Genomic DNA, 18,069 nt, shown 5'->3' with positions numbered 1-18,069 from the left:
CAGATTAGTACTAGAAGATTTATTTTCGTAGCAAGGATAATTTGTTCTTCAATATATATTGGTTGCTATAAGAATAATTGTAGACATAGCTTCAAGTTGAGGCAATAACTACAAAATAACAAAATTCAATCGGAAATGCATGCATACACACACCTTCTAAGAAAATTATCCACCGAAAGTCAAATGATTATCAAACTACTTGGCTATACAAGATTACAACACAAAGAGTTGCCGGTTCTGTTATGATGCACAAATAATACATACTTATTGACACTTTACAAAACAAATGCTTTCAAATCAGCCCCTAAATTTACTCTTATTGTGTTCAAACAAGGTACCAAAACAATCAGCAACAATACGCCTTATCAATGACTCAACAAAGCCCCATTGTGGAAGAGTGGAGATGAAAACGATCTAACGCTTAGGCTCGTTCAAGGTCTTTCCCTCGAAAAATTCACCCAGCATGTGCTCAAGATCCTCAGGTGTGTATCTGATGTATTTCTGGGGATTCTTACCATTCTCAACCATAGGTCTGTTCAATATCAAAAAGGCATCTTAGTAACACAAGAATCATTCGTTCCTACTCATATTCATAGCTAATGGAGTATAATTTTGGTATTCGATCCTTATATTATCATCATTAAATTAATTAGAAAAGAAAATCATGTCTGTAAATTGAGTATATTGAAAGAAAGCCAAGCACCCACCCAAACCGTTTAATGAAAGATCGGTAAGCTGGAAGCAACACTTCAGCAACGGCAAGCCTCAAAGATTCTCGAAGCTCGGTGTCTGGAACTGTCCATTGAGATTGTCTTTGATGAAGCTCTTCAAATTGCATGTTGAATGTCTTTAATCTAGAGGAATCACAGTAATAATTAGTCAAATGACTAACCAGTCAACTATAATCAAGTATCTCTAAAAGCACCTGTCCTTGATAATTGCTCTAGAGACTCCACTACTATTTCCTCCATCGACACCAACCGAACTGCCACCTCCTGATGATGTCAGGCCTTGAGCAGAGAGACTCTGTAGAATCTGCACAAGATAGGTTGTAATTCAGATTTCCGCCTCTGGAAAAAATTGTGAATTCTAAATGCATGATAGTTCATCAAGTACTTATAGTGCAGGATACTCCCATAAGAAATAATCCGTTATGCTACTTGTGATAATGACAAGTAAACTTTTAGTAACACAGAACATAATCTGCTTACAAATATGGAAAAAACTTTAGAACAATTTCACCTTGAGTAAACTTAAAATAATACTAGGAGATATACCAAAACCAAAACTATTCCGCATTATACAAGTAGCGCAGTTCTATTACTTACTACAACAGGGATATTTCATATCATATCACACGTGAAGCTATGTAGAGTGACCAAATGTATGCGGACACACAGGGTAAAGATGCAACAGCATACATGCCAGATTTGAGAGGGTGCAGACCCAAATTTGAATACAAGAATAATCAGACAAATGTTAACACGAATTCAAAATCAAATAAAGGTAAATTTAATATGAAGGTTCTTTAGACCCAATTTTTTCTGTATTGGAGAATTTTTCTGCCCTGCAACAACTACACCTACTATACCAATCAAAATCAACCCATACCAATACCATCAACATGTACCACCCCACTTCTTTAAGAAATGGGTCTATTTTAGGGTTAACTACAAAATTTCTATAGGTTGCTTGGTCCAGATAAGTATAATTAATAGCTAGATGCAATATCCAGTTTATGACTACTATCAACAAGAATACTCGATTGTATAGGGTTAATCCAAGTGAATTGGGCTAGGCCCAGAGCTACGGTGAGGTTACGGATAACCCTTTATTTCTCAGCTAATGTGTCTCTCGCAGGGGTCGAAAGAAAAAAAGAAAGAGAATACCTTTGCCCAAGCGATCCTCTTATATTGGTTTGCATGTTGTTGCACAACTCTCCTATGTCTCTGAACCCAATCATCCCCTAACAAATCTTTGGCTTCAGACCTATCAGTAACCAGATAAACAAAAAACATTTTTACCAATCACAAGCAGCATATAATAGTTGGTAATTGGTTATACTTATATCTAAATAGTACAAGTCTGATATTTACAAACCTGCGTACAGATCTGACCATATAGTGGATATTATTCATCAGAAACAAATGAGTCAGAGAGGTATCTCTATATTGCTTAGATTTCCCATCCAAATTGGTTTGCAGAGCCTGCATGATTCGCATTGTCACAGCAGCAAGCTGAGAATTTGAGTCATCTTTATTTTCAAATTCTTGGAAAAGTTGCTTCAGTGTTGATTGGTAGCTGAAAAATGAAATAATAAGTATACAGTCAGGGTATCATCAGTGTCCATTATCTCTATAGGAAAGAAACAATGAACTTTAGTCTTAGTAGATACAAAAGGCATACTATGAACACTATGGTAAAGATAGATGACTTACTCAAACAAGAATTTCACATAGTTTATCACATAGCTTGTCAGAGGGTGGACAGTCCCATCAGCAACAGCAGTTTTAGTAGCATCCTTTTCCACTGCTTCTTCAAAGTCACCAAAGGTCTCCTGTGCTGTTCGAGCAAGCCTTTTTGTCAACCCCAAGGCAGAGTCCCTAATTTCAGTGCAAGCTTTACCTCTAAAAAGTGCTCCAATCTGCCGCAACGATTGATCATTTTCCAGAATCAGGGCAAACATGTTTTACAGTAGTTGTTCTAATGAAATTTATCCTTACCTCTGAGTGAAGCTCTCTCATGATTTCATACATATCTAAGAGAACAAATAACTTTTCAGGGGATCGCTTGCTTTTGGCGATGGCATCTCCAAAGCTAAGTAGTATAGCAACACTCCCAGCAGTAACTTCAGCAAAGCACTGATCCATGAGAGGATCAAAGCCTTCAAAAATTTGATCGCAGACTTTACGCTCTCCAGCAAACAGCAACTTAACCTGTATGAGGATGATTGTATTAGGTGTTAAGATTAGATCCAGCGATTATACACATGAGCATTATTCACAAGAAAATAAGTATCATTAACAGAATGGCTTACAGCTATCCGCATAAAATGTATCCAATTCCCAATCTTAGCTTCTAAAACTTCCCATTGCATCTTTTGCACATCATCTTTGCTGAGCTTTTCCACTCCCAATTTGCGAAGACTTTCTTCTAAAACTACAGAACGGATATCTCTACACAGTATATTGCAAATTCATCATAAGGAGGGAAACATGAGTTAGATACAGTTAATATTATTTGATATTCTAAGCATCTAAGTAAGCTGCTTGCTATCCCAAAAAAATTGCAGACTGGGTTGAGTGCAAAACCTACATGAGAATAAACTTACTGAGTACAAAATAATTTGGTTATACTGTACTTACTTATATCAATATCAAATTTTTGGGACCCTTAGAACAATTTATATCTCTGAAGTTCACTCTACTGGAAAAGTTATCTTCAACAAAAACTTACAAATATATAGCAAAACAAAATAAATTACCACCACTCAAGCTACCAAGCAGAAAATGAGATAGTTACCTATATATTTTCTGTAACTGCTGTCGATTCCCAGCTTGTACCATCTGCAATGCTAAATCATGCAACAGAGGTAAAATTCGAGGTGGAATTAAAGCTGGTGTAGTATATACGGAATTTTCAGATGTATTATTTTGATGATCATGGTGGCTATTTGATGATGGAGTCTTGCCACTAGAATGTCCAGGTGATTCTGATGGTCGCATAGAATTGGGAAGGCACTCAAAAAGTCTTTCAGGTTCAACAGGTTTGCTGGAAAATATAAAATTTCTTAGATAGAACACATAAATACAACATGCCCATGAATAGTTAAATATAATGAGTGTTTACAAACAAACAGCAAAAGAAAAAATCATGAAACTGTAGAACAAGAGAACAACAGGTTCCACCTATTGAGCTATTAGTGATTTAGTGGAGAGCATAATCTCAATCGTGTAGAAAATAAGGATTATCCTCAATGATCTGTGCATAAAAGGCTGACGGAAACTGAGCGTTTATGGTATAATTCTTCTAGATGATTAACTTATTTGTCTACTTCAGGATTATAATTATATCATACGAGTCCATTTTAGTTTTAAGAAATTATGTTGGGTATTACATAACTAATTTATATTTGATGAATAATTCAGATTTGTGGATCAGATGATATTAATTCTAATACAAAGTTCAAATTAATGTGGTGGAGTGAGCTTAGTTTTGTACTGCATTTATTTAAAATCAAGCAAATATTTATATCACATACTGATCCCTTTCACAGAGATTTGGTACCAGACTAAGTCAAATGTAATTACCACCGTAATATTTCTGTGATTCTGTGGTTTTTGCCAACCCAAATTTGTATCAAGAAAAGCAAAAGAACATTAAAACATTAACGCTAAGTGTTTAGTGACATAAGAGGAAGAATTAACCTGTAAGATGATAAAAGTTGTTTGAACTCCTCTTCCAGCTTTGATATAGCCTTGGCAAGTAAATTATTTGTGTGGTTGAGCACACCATCGCTGCTCTTAAAACTTTTGTTGCTGTTGAAAAACTGGATGTTGTTCCTTAATTGCTGAATAGCTTGAAGATAACTCTCCAGGTCCTCATGTGGTCCCTTCAATATTTTAGCCTCAGCCTGATACAAAAAGAAATATAGATATGACAAAAACATAAAAGAAGTGTAGGGAAATGATAATTGGGGTTGACAAAAGCAAAAAAAGGATATATCCAACGTCTACAAGTATATATTGTATATCCTGTTGGATTTTCAAGTAACAAGCTTCCCTATTGGACCTACTTAAGACATTGGTGCAACATAATCTGTATAACTTCCTCTCAAAAAATTACATATCCTGAAAACTGATTTATACTTCCTCCATTACATAAAATAGTCTTCTTTTTCCATTTTGATTCGTCCCATAAAATTAGTCCACTTCTATATTTGGCAAGTTTTTCTCTCCTATGATGTGAGTCCTTTTCTCCCCTAACAATACTTCAATCACTTTTTCTTTCTATCGTTCTCCTATTTTACCAATTTTGCATTAAAACTCGTGTTGTTCCCGGAGTCCCTATTTTTATGGGACGGAGGGAGTCTTCTTTGATATTCACCCTAGTCAGGGAAATTAAGGATACATTATATGTTCTTCTATGATATCCATTCCATATGATATCAACCTGTTTTGCTGCTCAACACTTCAACCTCTTGCCTTCATTCAGCAAGTGATGTGCAATATTAATCAAAATGTGCATCAAAGGGAGGCTATACCATAATCATAGCAAGTGCAAGAAACTAATGGACTTTATTTTTCATAACCACAACATTAATAATTAATAATATACTTAATACATAATAACGGCAATGTTGGTTGGGAAGGCATATAAAAGCTATTCCAAAGACGATGGATAAGTCTCCTAAAAAGAGAGTTTTACCTGGCGAGAAAGATCAAACTGTGACAAGATGACCTCAGCGGCCTTCAAGGTTTTATCAATGTTCTCATGAGCTCTCCGAATAGCATGTGTTCTAAGCTACAAAAAAGGTAGTGCAAAGAAACTGGTAAATAACAGAAATCTCTAACAGACAATTTACTTAAACGTCCCAAATATTTCTAGGGAAAAAGGCTTCTCCCAAATATGTCCTTTGTAAGTATTAAGAAACAATACAAGAGCCAACAACAACCATAAGTAAACATTATAACTTGCATCTATTTAACTGTAAAGCAAGACAAGACAAAGCAAACTGTGATCTGGAAGATATTAGGAAACAGCATTGGAATAACAATGTTGTACCAAAATTTCAGGAGAATTTGTGACAGTGTACTTAGAAGTCATTATATTTTCTATAGCAGAGTCATCCACAGAATAACAAAGGCTCATTGATTTTTAAGTAGATCTATTTTCTAATGACATAGTGATATATTTATAGATATCCCAGTCAGTAAGAAGAAACATTCAATTTTTAATGCAAGAGAAAGCACGGTAACACTGAATAATAAGAAACCAAGTTTATGATTAAACTTTCACCTAAGGTGAAGATTCTACAATTCCCTTTAAAATCTTGGCTCAACACAATTACCATATACTATAATATATTAAATAGCTGATCTTAGCCTACAAAGCAACTGAGTGCACATTGATATTGCTAAACCCAGCAAGCATAGATCTAAACTTGAGCGGTTAAAGTCCTTATGTTTAAATAAGCATGAAAAACTTGACCTGCCAAACGTAAGCATGTTCAAATTATATGTAACTTCAAACAGAAGAGCACATTTGCTAATTGATCCGTTTAATTATCATTAAACAAATTAAAAAAAAATGAGAAACGATAAACTAGAACTTCTGTCTAGTTCACTAGCAGTCCAATCATCATTCCCAACCAAATAAGAAATGGTACTTCTTCACCGAACTAAAGAGCATGGGAAATAGCAGAAACAAAGCGGATCAAAAGCGCATTTCTCCAACTAATTGAAAGGATCAAATGATTAATGATCCATCCACATTTCACAAATTAACTTGCCGAATCGCGTATGGAGCATGTTACCAATCGTTAATAGCGCAAAAGATCCGACGAATTAGAGAAAGATGAGGCATACTTGAGTTGGACGCATGGCGGTTTCGAGAGCGGATAGGCGGTGGTCAAAAGATCCCAAAATAGTCACCATATTATCAGTGAAGGACTGGCTCTTCACCAGAGCCTCCCTCATCTGTGCTGCTCGGTCGCTCAGTGTGTCTGCCACAACTCCGCCGCTTCTTCTCGGCGGAATCCCCATTTTTTTTCAGGCTGAATTCCTGTTCGGTTGTGAGAGAAGCCTAGAGAGAGAAAGAGTGGGTAGAGAAAACGCGCAGAAGCGAGTCAAAATTCAATGGGCAAAAGAGGGATTTTGTGTCCGGCAAAAATTATTTTCAAAAATTGCATAAGGTACCCCGTATCTATGTATATTTGTCTTTGGGGCCTCACATATACTAAATCTTATTGTTAAAACTGGAAATTAGTTGTATTTTTTTTTGGAATTTTGATAAATTCTACTAATAATTAGACGAGAATATGATCATAAACCTTGTTTTTGAAAAATGATATGTTGGGCGCTCAAAATGAGCGCCAGCTTGAGCATTCTCACCCTGGGTTTTTTTTTTCTCTTTTTTAATTCTTATAATTTAGAATTCTCGCTTTCCTTCTCCGTTTTTTTTCCCTTTTCAATTATCGACGCCTCCCCAAGTTTTTTTTCCTTCTACAATTCAATCAATTCTCACTCTCATTTTTTTATTCTTTTTGCAATTCCCTCTTCCAATTCTGTGCCTAAATTTTCTTGCTTGATTCTTAAATTTTACTTTCAATTGCCAACTACAGACAACTTAGAATGCCTATGGCTGTCTGATTTCTTCGTAAATTTTGAATATCCATTGTTGAAATCATTATCCCCAAGTCTGAACTTGAAACATTGGGGAATTTCAATTTCTCTGTGTGAGATTTACATTTCTATGCAAATATGAGATTATTGATATATAAGTGAAAAATTCCACTATGAGATTGTAGTGGAATTTGATTTCGGAAAAAAAATGCTATGGAACTGAGTTTGGAGAAATAATTGATAGAGAGAGTGAATTGAGCAGATGAAATTGTACGAAAAAAAATTTATAGTTTTTTTGACTCAATATTGCTGCTGGAGAATCAGATATGTGAAGAAAATATGAAATAATTTCTCAATGCTCAAAGGAATTTAAAATAATTTAAAGCTATAAAATCAAAAGAGAAAATGAAAAAAATGATGAAAAACCCTGTCGCTCATGCTGGCACTCATTTTGAGCGCTCAGCAGAACAATCCTCCTTGTTTTATGTGATCATAAATATATACTTCCCTGGCTAATCCATAACTGAAAAATGGAGAGGGCGGAATTGTCATTGCGCGCTTAATCCTCAAAGCGAAATTAGAAGCAAACGGAGGAGGCGATCATGAAAATTATACGTCCGGGTCCATGGTAGCTGGTAGTCGGGAGGGGCGTCGCACCCTCTTGTCCCTCCTTGGATCCACTGCTGCCACTCCCTCCGTCCCACTAAGATGTCCACGTTTCCATTTTTAGTTTATCACACTCAAAGATATCAATTTTCTTTATTTAGAAATAAATCTCTCTCCCCGTTTCCATTAAAATATTCTCTTACTTACTTTACCTAATAATTCTTCTTAAAATCTCGTGTCACTCATGAATACGAAAATCTTGAATGGGATGGAAGGACAGATGCTTCTATATAATAAACCTTAAGATGGTTACATTCTTAATTCTTTTATCAAGAAAAATGGTGATATTATCAAAATTGCAAATGCATGGAGCTGAAGAAGAGCCCCCAAGCTTGGAGATTTATCCCCGACATACGTATAAACAAATTTTGTACTAGTATTTTAGGCTACACGATAAGCCAACATGCATGTTGAACTTACGATTTATGTACAGTATTTAACAATTACTCCAAATTGAGATTCAAGAAGTAATCAGCACTATCAATTAGAGCATCTCCAATGGAGGCTAGCCATCCACGATCGGCTAGCCTATTCGCTAGCCTCCATTGCGGCCGGCAAGAACAATTTAGGCTAGCCGATCGGCGAGCTCTAGACGATTTGCAGGCGCTAGCTGATCCGCTGGCCGATGCGCTAGCCGCCACTGCAGACTCGAAATCGGCTAGCCTATCCGCTAAAATTATTTTTTTATTTTTTTTTAATTTCCGAAACTCATACGTGAATGGCGTGTGGCGATTGGGTCTGAGTGTGTGGAAGTAGGAGGATTTTTTTTATGTATTTGTTTTAATTATGTACTTTTTTTAGGATGTACTTTTTTTTAATTTAAATAAAATGATTGCATTTTCCCGTATCTGTGTTGTAAATTTAATTCTGTATTTGCGTGATTGTAATTTATTTATTTTTTTATAATTTTGTTTATTGTGGCTAGTGCTAGTGCTAGTCCAATTTATTGTCCTGATGATGTGGCAGTTATGTTTCTAGTCCTAGATGATGTAGCAAAAGGAGTTTTTGGCTAGGCTACCTATTGTTGGGCTATAGCCATTGGAGATGCTCTTAAGTAGGCATGTCAAAATGAATAGCGGGTATTGGATGCCCGATATCCAAAACCGAAAAAGTCGGGTAATTGGATACCCGAAACCCGATCTTTCGGGTTTCGGATCGGGATCGGATATTGATAATTTTGAATTTTCGGGTATCGGATTATCCGATACCCGATCGGGTATACCCGAATTATCCGTTTTTTTTTTAAATAATAAGTAGTGTATTAATTCTAATTAGGTCGATATTTTACAAACCCAGTTTCCGCTTTATATTCTTAATTGAATTATAATTTTTAAAAATTTAAGTAATTAAATATTATGATTTTTAGTTTATACTGCGTTACTGCAGCATACACCAGAATGCCTTCCTTCCCTTTCCCACTCTCTCGCCTGCACCTCCCTCTGCCGCCGCCGCCGTCTTCTCCCCCAGCGCCGCCTCCGTCTCCTCTCCCAACACCGACCCTCATCTCTCCCAGCACCGGCTGCCCAGCCGCGACCCGTCTCCTCTCCCAGCGCCGCCACCCTCTACCTCCGTTGGCTCGTCCAGCAGTGAAGTTAAATATGTGATTATTTTTTTATTGCAGGAACACTTAAAACACTATTCTCGTAATTTAGATTATACGCATTCTTTATACATACAACAAATATACTAAAACTTTGTAGTTAATAAAAAAATCAAAATTAAAATTGAAATTGGGACTGGATACCCGATTATTCGGGACTGGATACCCGAGTCGGATATCCGGGTATCCGAAATCAAAATCGGATCGGATATCGGGTACTAGAATTTGGAAAATTTGGGATCGAGTACCCGAAATTTTCAGATTAGGTATCCGCGAATACCCGATTTGACAGGCCTACTCTTAAGGCACCAAATTGGGAGTCATCTTGAACAAGAGAGTTCAGTGCATCCACTGCAACTTCACTAGTATTTGTGACCGGACACAATTTCAACACACACCACTAGTACTCCCTCCGTTTCGCTATAGTTGAGGCGGAACTTTTGGGCACAGAGTTTTAGAAATGAATGTTAGGTGTGTTAAATAAATAGATAAAAAAATAAAAGAGAGAAAAATGTAGAGAGAATAAAGTATAAAGTGAATAAAGTAAAAGAGAGTAAAATAAGAAAGAGAAAAAAGTTACCAAATATGGAAATGATTCAACTATGAAGAAACTTTTCGAAATGGTAAAATGATTCAACTATAGCGAAATGGAGGGAGTATATTTTATCCCGTCATCATTATGACATTATTCTATATTCTCCATTGTATCATGAAAGCTTTCATCATGGATATCTTCAACATAATAGTTTCCATCTTGATGTTGCCATGGGCTTCACAATAACTATTGGATCCTAGGAATCTCGATTACATAGATAGGTTAATCATGTAATATAAGGCAATGTTTATAATTAAACTATACCGATTTCTAAAATACCTATAATGAATATAAGAACAAATTACAAATTCGTTTTTGAAAGGGCAATGGATTCCTATAAGTAGAATTCAAGATTATACTATTAAAAAAAGTGCAACTTCCATATCAATTGCGTAAAATCCGTATCTCCTCAAATAGTGCAAAACTTGCCAACAAAGGAAAGAAATAACGACTAAATTGATTTTAGAAGCAACTAGGAGGAGACTCAATGCGAAATTACTAAGGTAAATAAAATAATAATAAGATCCTTGTCACGTATACTATCAAAGTAGTATTTTTGAATATTTGGCATTAGTTTATCCCAATGCCCTAATCCCTATAGCCTTCAACTTGGGCGAATCAATCGTAAAGTTGCTTTGTCACACTTAATTATGCGTATAATTAGTTTAGTTTTTATTTATCATTAGTTGATCAAACATAACATAAGTACTTATTTGAATATGCAATTCTCGCTCAATTTTTTTCCAATACATCAATTATTTAAATGTTTGTAATCACAATTTTAGTACTATATTAATCAAACTTTGTTAAAAAATCAAATATTATAAATTTTTAACAAATTTATACTCCCTCCGTCCCGGATAATTCGTCTCAATTTTCCATTTCGGTCCATCCCACATAATTTATCCCATTTCACTTTTACCATTTTTGGTAGTGGCTCTCATATTCCAGTAATTCGTTCATACTCACATTTTATTATAAAACTAATATATAAATGTAGGACTCACATTCCACTAACTTTTTCAACTCACTTTTTATTACAATTCCTAAAATCCGTGTCCGGTCAAAGTGACCCGAATTATCCGGGACGGAGGGAGTATATAACAATCAAAGTGTTGAGAGATATTTTATTGGGGAACGATTTCAATATGATAATGTATTGCTATAATCAATTAAATAAAGCATAGAATTGGAAGAAACAGAACAACTAGAGCTTCACTTGATGGCTTTATGCCGATCTCTCAATTCCCCATTTCATCGTGCTTCACCTCTCTTCCGTAACTGCCCCTCCAAACTCCCCAAATTTACACCCATATCCCTCCCATCTCTGCGTTCTTCTCTCTCATCATCAGCCATGGACACCCCGCCAGAAGGTTACAGAAGAAATGTGGGGATTTGTCTTATCAATCCCTCAAAAAAAGTGGGTTATATTTCAAATTCATGTTTGTTTATTTGGATTTTGTTTGTTTGGTTTATGTGATGATTTGTGCTTTTTTGTTAGATTTTTGCTGCTTCAAGGCTCGATATCCCGGATGCTTGGCAAATGCCTCAGGTTAATTCAACCGATCAATATTATTGTTTTTTACCTTGTTCTAATAAATTTTGATGTTCGCGCGGAGAAAGGGGTTTCTCTCCGGTGATGTGATGAAAAATGTGAACTTCAAAAATTAAATTGAGTTTTTTATTGGTTGCTATTCATATATTTCTGGGTTGTGAGTTACAACTGAAAGTGTAGACTTCAACTTTTGCATTTACGTATTAGCATTTGCTTTTGGTGAAAGCCTACTCTGATGTAGTTATTGTTATTTATTGTAATGCAAAGGGATGACATTGTATTGTAGTGAAATACGTAGTACTATAAGTTTGAGTATTGATGGTGGTTGACTTAAGGTATTTGAGGCTCACATGAAGCCTATATTTCATGCCAATCCAAAGACTGTTCATATTGGGAATGTTTGGTTGAACTTAGTTGGTATTATAACGTGCAAGTTTTTGAGGAATCTTGACATGATATGAGTTTTTCTCTTAGGGTGGAATTGATGAAAATGAGGATCCTAGAAATGCTGTCATTAGGGAATTGGAAGAAGAAACTGGAGTCACTTCAGCTGATATTGTTGCCGAGGTATGTGTAGAAACTTGACTTGTATTGCTGTTTTTTCAGTATCTAGCTTTATATGTGAACGGGGGAATTTTAGCTCTTCTTCTACGTGTATCACCTGTAGTATCTAAGCTTCTGATGTAGTTGTCTTATACAGAAAACTCTGCACTTTAATGGGCTTTTAATATCGTTTTAGCTGTCATGTATAAGAAGTAATCTATGCAGGCACCATTTTGGTTGACATATGATTTCCCACCAGAGGTGAGGCAAAAGCTCAAGCTGCAATGGGGTTCAGACTGGAAGGGTCAAGCACAAAAATGGTAGTTATGCTTATTTCTCATTTCTTCACAAGTTTGAAATATTTGCTATAAATATGCTTGTAAGCTTCGGGTGTCTTTTTGGACATTCCTGAAAAGTGTACTGCTGTGCCAGGGTTCAAGGGCCATGCTTAGTCTATTTAAATGGTTCTTGTAGATCTTCGGTCTAATGGCCGGTATGCACATTAGCATCAGGGACACATTTATGATTCTTTTATTGACATGGCCCATACTAGATTATATGCACAGCAGCAATTGTGTAATGTTTTTCCAGATTGGTGGTAAGGGACTAAGGGTGCAGATGTGGCATGAATGATCATATCTCCTAGAAAATATATACGAAGCTATAAATGATAACAACTCCTGCATTTGCAATCTGTTGGTATCCACTCTTATTAGCTAGATTGGTACACAATTCTGCTGACGAGAGAACACTGTGATGGTATTTTCGAGCATCCTAAACAAGCTATCTGATACTAGCTGCATTCCAAAGTTTTGTGAATAGCCGGAAAACAAAATAGGAATAGCGAAAGATAGAGCTGTTTAATATATTTGTTTTATGATATTTGCATATGAATTTGAAGTACTGTTCGTCTGAGATTACACTTGTAACTTGAGGTTTCTGTTGAAATTCAACGGGAAGGACGAGGAGGTCAACCTCTTGGGCAATGGAACTGAAAAGCCTGAGTTTGGACAGTGGTCATGGATGTCTCCGCAGGAGATAGTCAACCATGTAAGCTCTCTTTCTCATCTAAAACTATGGTTTCAAGACCTAATCATTTCTTGGCAACCCGACACCCTCGTATTTTTATCTGCAGGCGGTGGATTTCAAGAAGCCTGTGTACGAACAAGTCATGAAAGCTTTCTCTCCATATCTTGAGTAGATAATTGAGTTCATGTTGTTTCCGAAAGCCCAGTCTGTAAGATGCTACTGCTCCCAACAATAACATCCTAGGACGACATTAATTCTGTTGAAATTGCATTTTTTTTGGTTCTGTTGCACATTCAGTCTTAATTTTGCTCCTTTTCATTTTAAGAAGAATAATTTGTAGCACACAAATGAGGAACTTTATTGAAAAAATCTTGGTTACTCTCACCACTGCCAATGCACAATATAATATAATTCTCCATTCCAAGAATATGAAAAGAAGCATAAGATAATCAGATATAAGCTTTCATTAACACATCTTGACAGCATCAGTTCTTCACCATTTGAGCTTTGGTGGGAAGTACTGCATTGCATCAATCACGCCATAAGAAAAAGAAGAAGAAGAAGAAGAGGAGGAAAATAATGTTAGGAATGTTTGGAGTTTCACCTTTTTAATAAGGGAGATGTAGTATGGCTTCACCTTGTCCACATCAACACCAGACTTGCTTTTGCTGTAGAGATCATATTTGCTGCAGAAACAGTGATAAGACTATGTAAATTTTCTCAAACAAACAGCTGTAAAACTGGAAATAAATATAGAAAGTAAATCTTCTCAACTTGAAAATTTGAAGCCATTTGAGATTCTCAGCATCTTTTTCATTCATCAGATACTTGTATGCCCCCGACTTGTGTAGTGCTGAACCACAGATTAAGAGTTAAGTCCAGATACACACACACACACACACACATGCACACGAGTACTTGCCATAAAAAGAATGATATCGAATGATGAAGAGTGCAGCCGGTGGCAGGGTAGTCTTGTTCTCCTTGGCAACCTGCAAGATCATTTGGAGAATAGAGTTGATTTCAAGAATCCATGGTGTCCAGAAGACGAGGTTATGGAGTCATACCAGGTACATGTAGTCGTCGTGCCCCCATGACATCAAAACGTTGTCCAGTCCACAGCCCTCTGAATAAACTCCAAGCTGTGAGCTATAGGCTGGATTTTTGTAATCAGGACTACTCTTAAAATGCTGCGAAATTTGAGATATCATGTAAACTTTCTACCAACATGGCATGGAGAAATTGCAGTTCTAGAGAGAGATGGGAGACAGACCTCATAGTGAACTATTGACGGATCAAAAGCGCAGCCAAGAGGGAATGTATCACCTGAAATCAAGCTGACGATGAACAGCTAGAACAAGAAGGCTGAGAGAAGATGAGCGACTTTGATGAAATGATGAGCTCACCAACAACAGCCCATTGGGGCAGACGTCCAAAGCTAGGCAGAAGAAGAACCTTCCCAAGATCTACAACAGCAATACATAAATGTTACTACTTGGATATATAACTAGTTTGTTATATTTGGGAATATATGGGGATACCAACCATGAATAAGAGCAGTCAAATGCAGCCAGTCCTGATTAGGATAATCTTTCCTAATGGCCTCTGCAGATTGGAGCAGATGCTGAATCTGAGGCTCATCCAAATCCGGATCACTCTCGTCCACCACATCATTGAGGAGCTCACAGCATTCCCAGATGCTCATTTCTACGTGATCCAGTGACCTGTACTTGTCCCTCATACGCTTCGCCTGCATCACTCTATCACCATCAGCACCAGAGTGTGAAAAATACATGGTGAGTTTTGTGGGCTTATCCTTACGAAGTCATATGTTTGGTTGATGTGGCTGAGGCGATAGAGCTCCTCAACCATCTCACTTCTTTCGTTCTTAGCTTCATAATCCCTTCACCAAAAACATCTCGCTTAGAATAATACTATATGACTGGACAATGAGAGGGAGAAGGAGAGGGAGAGACCTGAAAGAATGGCCGTATGAATTGGTATGAGGCACTACTAAGCTATGATCAAGAATTACTTCATCAGTTTGAGGCGCAGTCTTAGCATCCACACCTTTTCCATAAACAAGAATGTGTAGAAGAAGTATGAATACTTGTAAAATGCATACACATATATGTTTGCCAAGTTAGGGTGTTGAAGGAGGATAGCCATGTTGAGATGATGAAGGTGTAAATTTTAGTTTTATCAAAACGTATAATGAACGTAAATGACTATTAATGTGACAACGTGGATGATTAAACGACGTCTTTTTGAGCTTCAAAAATAAAAAAATGTTATCACAAATTTGGTCAAATGAGACAATTAAAAATGTTTATAAACTTGATGATTTGTTATTCAAATTTTAAAAGATTTGGGACAAACCAATATTAGATCAAACTGCATGATTTCATTGACAACTAACCCAATAGTTAATCTCTTTTCTAATACTCCCTCCGTCCCGCTTTAGGAGTCCCGGTTGAGTCGGGCACATGTTTTTCATAAGTCACATGACCTTGGAATATTATACAGTTTTTAAGCTAATCCATTAAATCGCTTATAATTTATAGTACTCCCTAATAAATTTGGCAAAATGCACGTAACATTGCCTTAGTAAGTCATAGGGATGTCAATCAGGTCGGCCTGTCGGGTTTCGGGTCAACCCTGGTCGGGTTGCGGGTCAATAGGGTGTTGGCTAATCGGTTTGTGATTTCTTTCGGGTTATAGAAGTTCAACCCTAACTCTAAAAGCTCGGTTTTCGGGCTAGCCCAACGGGTTAATCGGGTTGCTACCGATAATATTAACATGCGATCAATCCAATAAATAATGATGAAAATTAGTTATGATCATAAAATATAAAATATTTAATTATTATAAATTTGAGATATATGCTTAAACTCAATCATAAACATGATAAAAATACTAATATTTGAGATGTTTCGTGAAATTTTAATGCATGTTTTAGAAATTTAAATAATAGTAGTATTTTTTTAGTTAATTTGAAGTTTTTAATTTATTTATCAATTATTATATTAATACAAATTTAATATATAATTAGTATATTTGTATATTATAAAATTAATCAATGAAGTGCCGAATTAGGAGTAAAAAAAATAGATTTTATCGGGTTTAAAAATTAATCGGGTTTCAAACTATTTTAAAAATTATAAAAATTAATCAAGGGGTTTCCGGGTTTGGCCCATCGGGTTTCCGGGTTAATCGGATTTTAATTTTATCGGGATATAAATTTCCAACTCTAACCCTACAAATTTAACAGGCTATTCGGGCCAGCCAACGGGTTTCGGGCTACACTGACATCCCTAGTAAGTCACATTTTATATGTGAATGTTGTTTGGTAACTATGATTAGTGCATTTATGGTTGGGTTAATTCTTTTAACTTGTAATAGTTCTCCAATAATACAGTAGCATATTACAACAATCGCCTTATGCCTAATTACAACCCATAATGTAAAAGATTATTCAGAATTTCTTGACAAAAAAACCAGATCATCTCCACTAATTATTTGATCGTTTGTAACTAAACTTATGGAACTTGTAAAAGCAAGAAGAATAAATTGCACAACAAACAGAGATAGGAGCAAACTTACTGAAACCATATCCTGAAAAATCTTGCTCAGCATTTTGTGATCTGCATTCAACTTTAAGGAAAATCTCTTTGTTTCGGAACACCTGAAATGAAGAAGAAGACTTGGAAAAGGAATGATGTAGATCAAGTTTGAAAGGAAAAGGGCAAAAATTGGTTGCCATTTCAACAACCTAAAATATGGCTCTTTAGTGAAGGTTTTGATGGCAAAGTGAGTTGGTATGTCCTTCATATTCCTCCCTCAACTGTTAATTGAATAGTAATCTGCAAAATTAAATGTTGTACTGATTTGGCACTAAACTTGTTATAGTTAGGTCATCATAGAAAAAGGACGCTTCAACTACTAACCACGGTCCAAATTTTCTTTATGTGTAGTGACATCTGCTAAGGTGAGTGAAGATTTTTAACTGAATTCAATTCCACAATTTTACAATGTTTGAATATTAATCTGCAAAATTAAATGTTGTATGGCTATTTTCATAGTATTAGTGTTAAATAGTAAGTGATGGTCCCAATCATTTATATTTGTCAGGGAAAAAAATCTTTCCATTTTTGGCAAGCGAATCAGATGCAGATGGATGTGTAATATTTCAAGCACAGAAGTTGAAAACTTGAAATCTTGCTTTTGGACAACAAATTTTTTGCATGGCTTTAATGGGAACTATGTAACAACTGTACCTCAACAATTCGAAACCATTATTTTGTAGCTTCAAGAAATATTCAAAAATTCAATCTTGATCACCAATCTTGTATACTAGTTTCATTTTGAATGACTACAGCAAGAGTATTAATCTTTTGATTTTTCAGCACATCAATAGGAGGCCAATATACAGATTTATTGAACAAAGTTGTCTCCACCAACATTGCTAAATGCTAGAGTAATGTAGAGCAATTAATTAGGAATGCATTAACTGACATATAAGCGATATTTTAAAATTATTACTCCATCCGTCTCACAAGAGTATACACTAGTATGTACTTTTGGTTGTGCACGAGTTTAAATGCACAATTAATAAAGTAAAATAGATGTAGAAAGAAAAATTAATTAAAATATTGTTAATGAAGAATGAGTCTCACCTCATTAAGATAAATGAGTTTCCAAAATTAAAAAAGTGTATATTCTTGTGGGACGGACTTAA

The 18,069-nt window shown here is 35.8% G+C and overlaps 3 protein-coding genes across 5 annotated transcripts; 1 reads left to right on the top strand and 2 right to left on the bottom strand.

Annotated features, from left to right (window-relative positions):
- Nucleotides 1–124: 124 nt before the first annotated feature.
- On the bottom strand, nt 125–6,849 carry LOC125222707 (exocyst complex component EXO70A1-like). The gene is made up of 12 exons (XM_048125469.1): nt 6,588–6,849; nt 5,428–5,523; nt 4,428–4,633; nt 3,523–3,771; nt 3,038–3,176; nt 2,724–2,936; nt 2,439–2,644; nt 2,101–2,301; nt 1,890–1,989; nt 926–1,035; nt 708–854; nt 125–532 (listed from the first exon to the last, which is right to left on the bottom strand). The coding sequence occupies exons 1-12, from the start codon at nt 6,762–6,764 to the stop codon at nt 415–417; spliced, it is 1,962 nt and encodes a 653-aa protein (XP_047981426.1). The 5' UTR covers nt 6,765–6,849; the 3' UTR covers nt 125–414.
- A 4,525-nt stretch (nt 6,850–11,374) lies between these two features.
- On the top strand, nt 11,375–13,621 carry LOC125224452 (nudix hydrolase 26, chloroplastic-like). 2 transcript variants are annotated; one of them, XM_048127852.1, is made up of 6 exons: nt 11,375–11,624; nt 11,706–11,756; nt 12,234–12,326; nt 12,528–12,622; nt 13,263–13,352; nt 13,438–13,621. In XM_048127852.1, the coding sequence occupies exons 1-5, from the start codon at nt 11,427–11,429 to the stop codon at nt 13,342–13,344; spliced, it is 519 nt and encodes a 172-aa protein (XP_047983809.1). In that variant the 5' UTR covers nt 11,375–11,426; the 3' UTR covers nt 13,345–13,352; nt 13,438–13,621. The 2 variants fall into 2 exon arrangements, with proteins under 2 accessions (XP_047983809.1, XP_047983808.1); XM_048127851.1 differs by having other exon boundaries at nt 13,238–13,352.
- A 95-nt stretch (nt 13,622–13,716) lies between these two features.
- LOC125224451 (inositol oxygenase 1-like) lies at nt 13,717–17,189 on the bottom strand. Of its 2 annotated transcripts, none has more exons than XM_048127850.1 (11): nt 17,104–17,189; nt 16,935–17,016; nt 15,153–15,307; nt 14,877–15,081; nt 14,738–14,797; nt 14,605–14,657; nt 14,399–14,521; nt 14,254–14,323; nt 14,106–14,184; nt 13,936–14,017; nt 13,717–13,851 (listed from the first exon to the last, which is right to left on the bottom strand). In XM_048127850.1, the coding sequence occupies exons 3-11, from the start codon at nt 15,201–15,203 to the stop codon at nt 13,825–13,827; spliced, it is 750 nt and encodes a 249-aa protein (XP_047983807.1). In that variant the 5' UTR covers nt 15,204–15,307; nt 16,935–17,016; nt 17,104–17,189; the 3' UTR covers nt 13,717–13,824. The 2 variants fall into 2 exon arrangements, with proteins under 2 accessions (XP_047983807.1, XP_047983806.1); XM_048127849.1 differs by adding an exon at nt 15,308–15,401 and having other exon boundaries at nt 15,153–15,234; nt 16,935–17,145.
- Nucleotides 17,190–18,069: the final 880 nt, after the last annotated feature.

Source organism: Salvia hispanica, chromosome 4, assembly GCF_023119035.1.
Source record: "Salvia hispanica cultivar TCC Black 2014 chromosome 4, UniMelb_Shisp_WGS_1.0, whole genome shotgun sequence".
NCBI lineage: Eukaryota > Viridiplantae > Streptophyta > Magnoliopsida > Lamiales > Lamiaceae > Salvia > Salvia hispanica.
The sequence above is the reverse complement of the archived record's forward strand: the minus strand, read 5'-3'. Positions and strand labels throughout refer to the sequence as shown.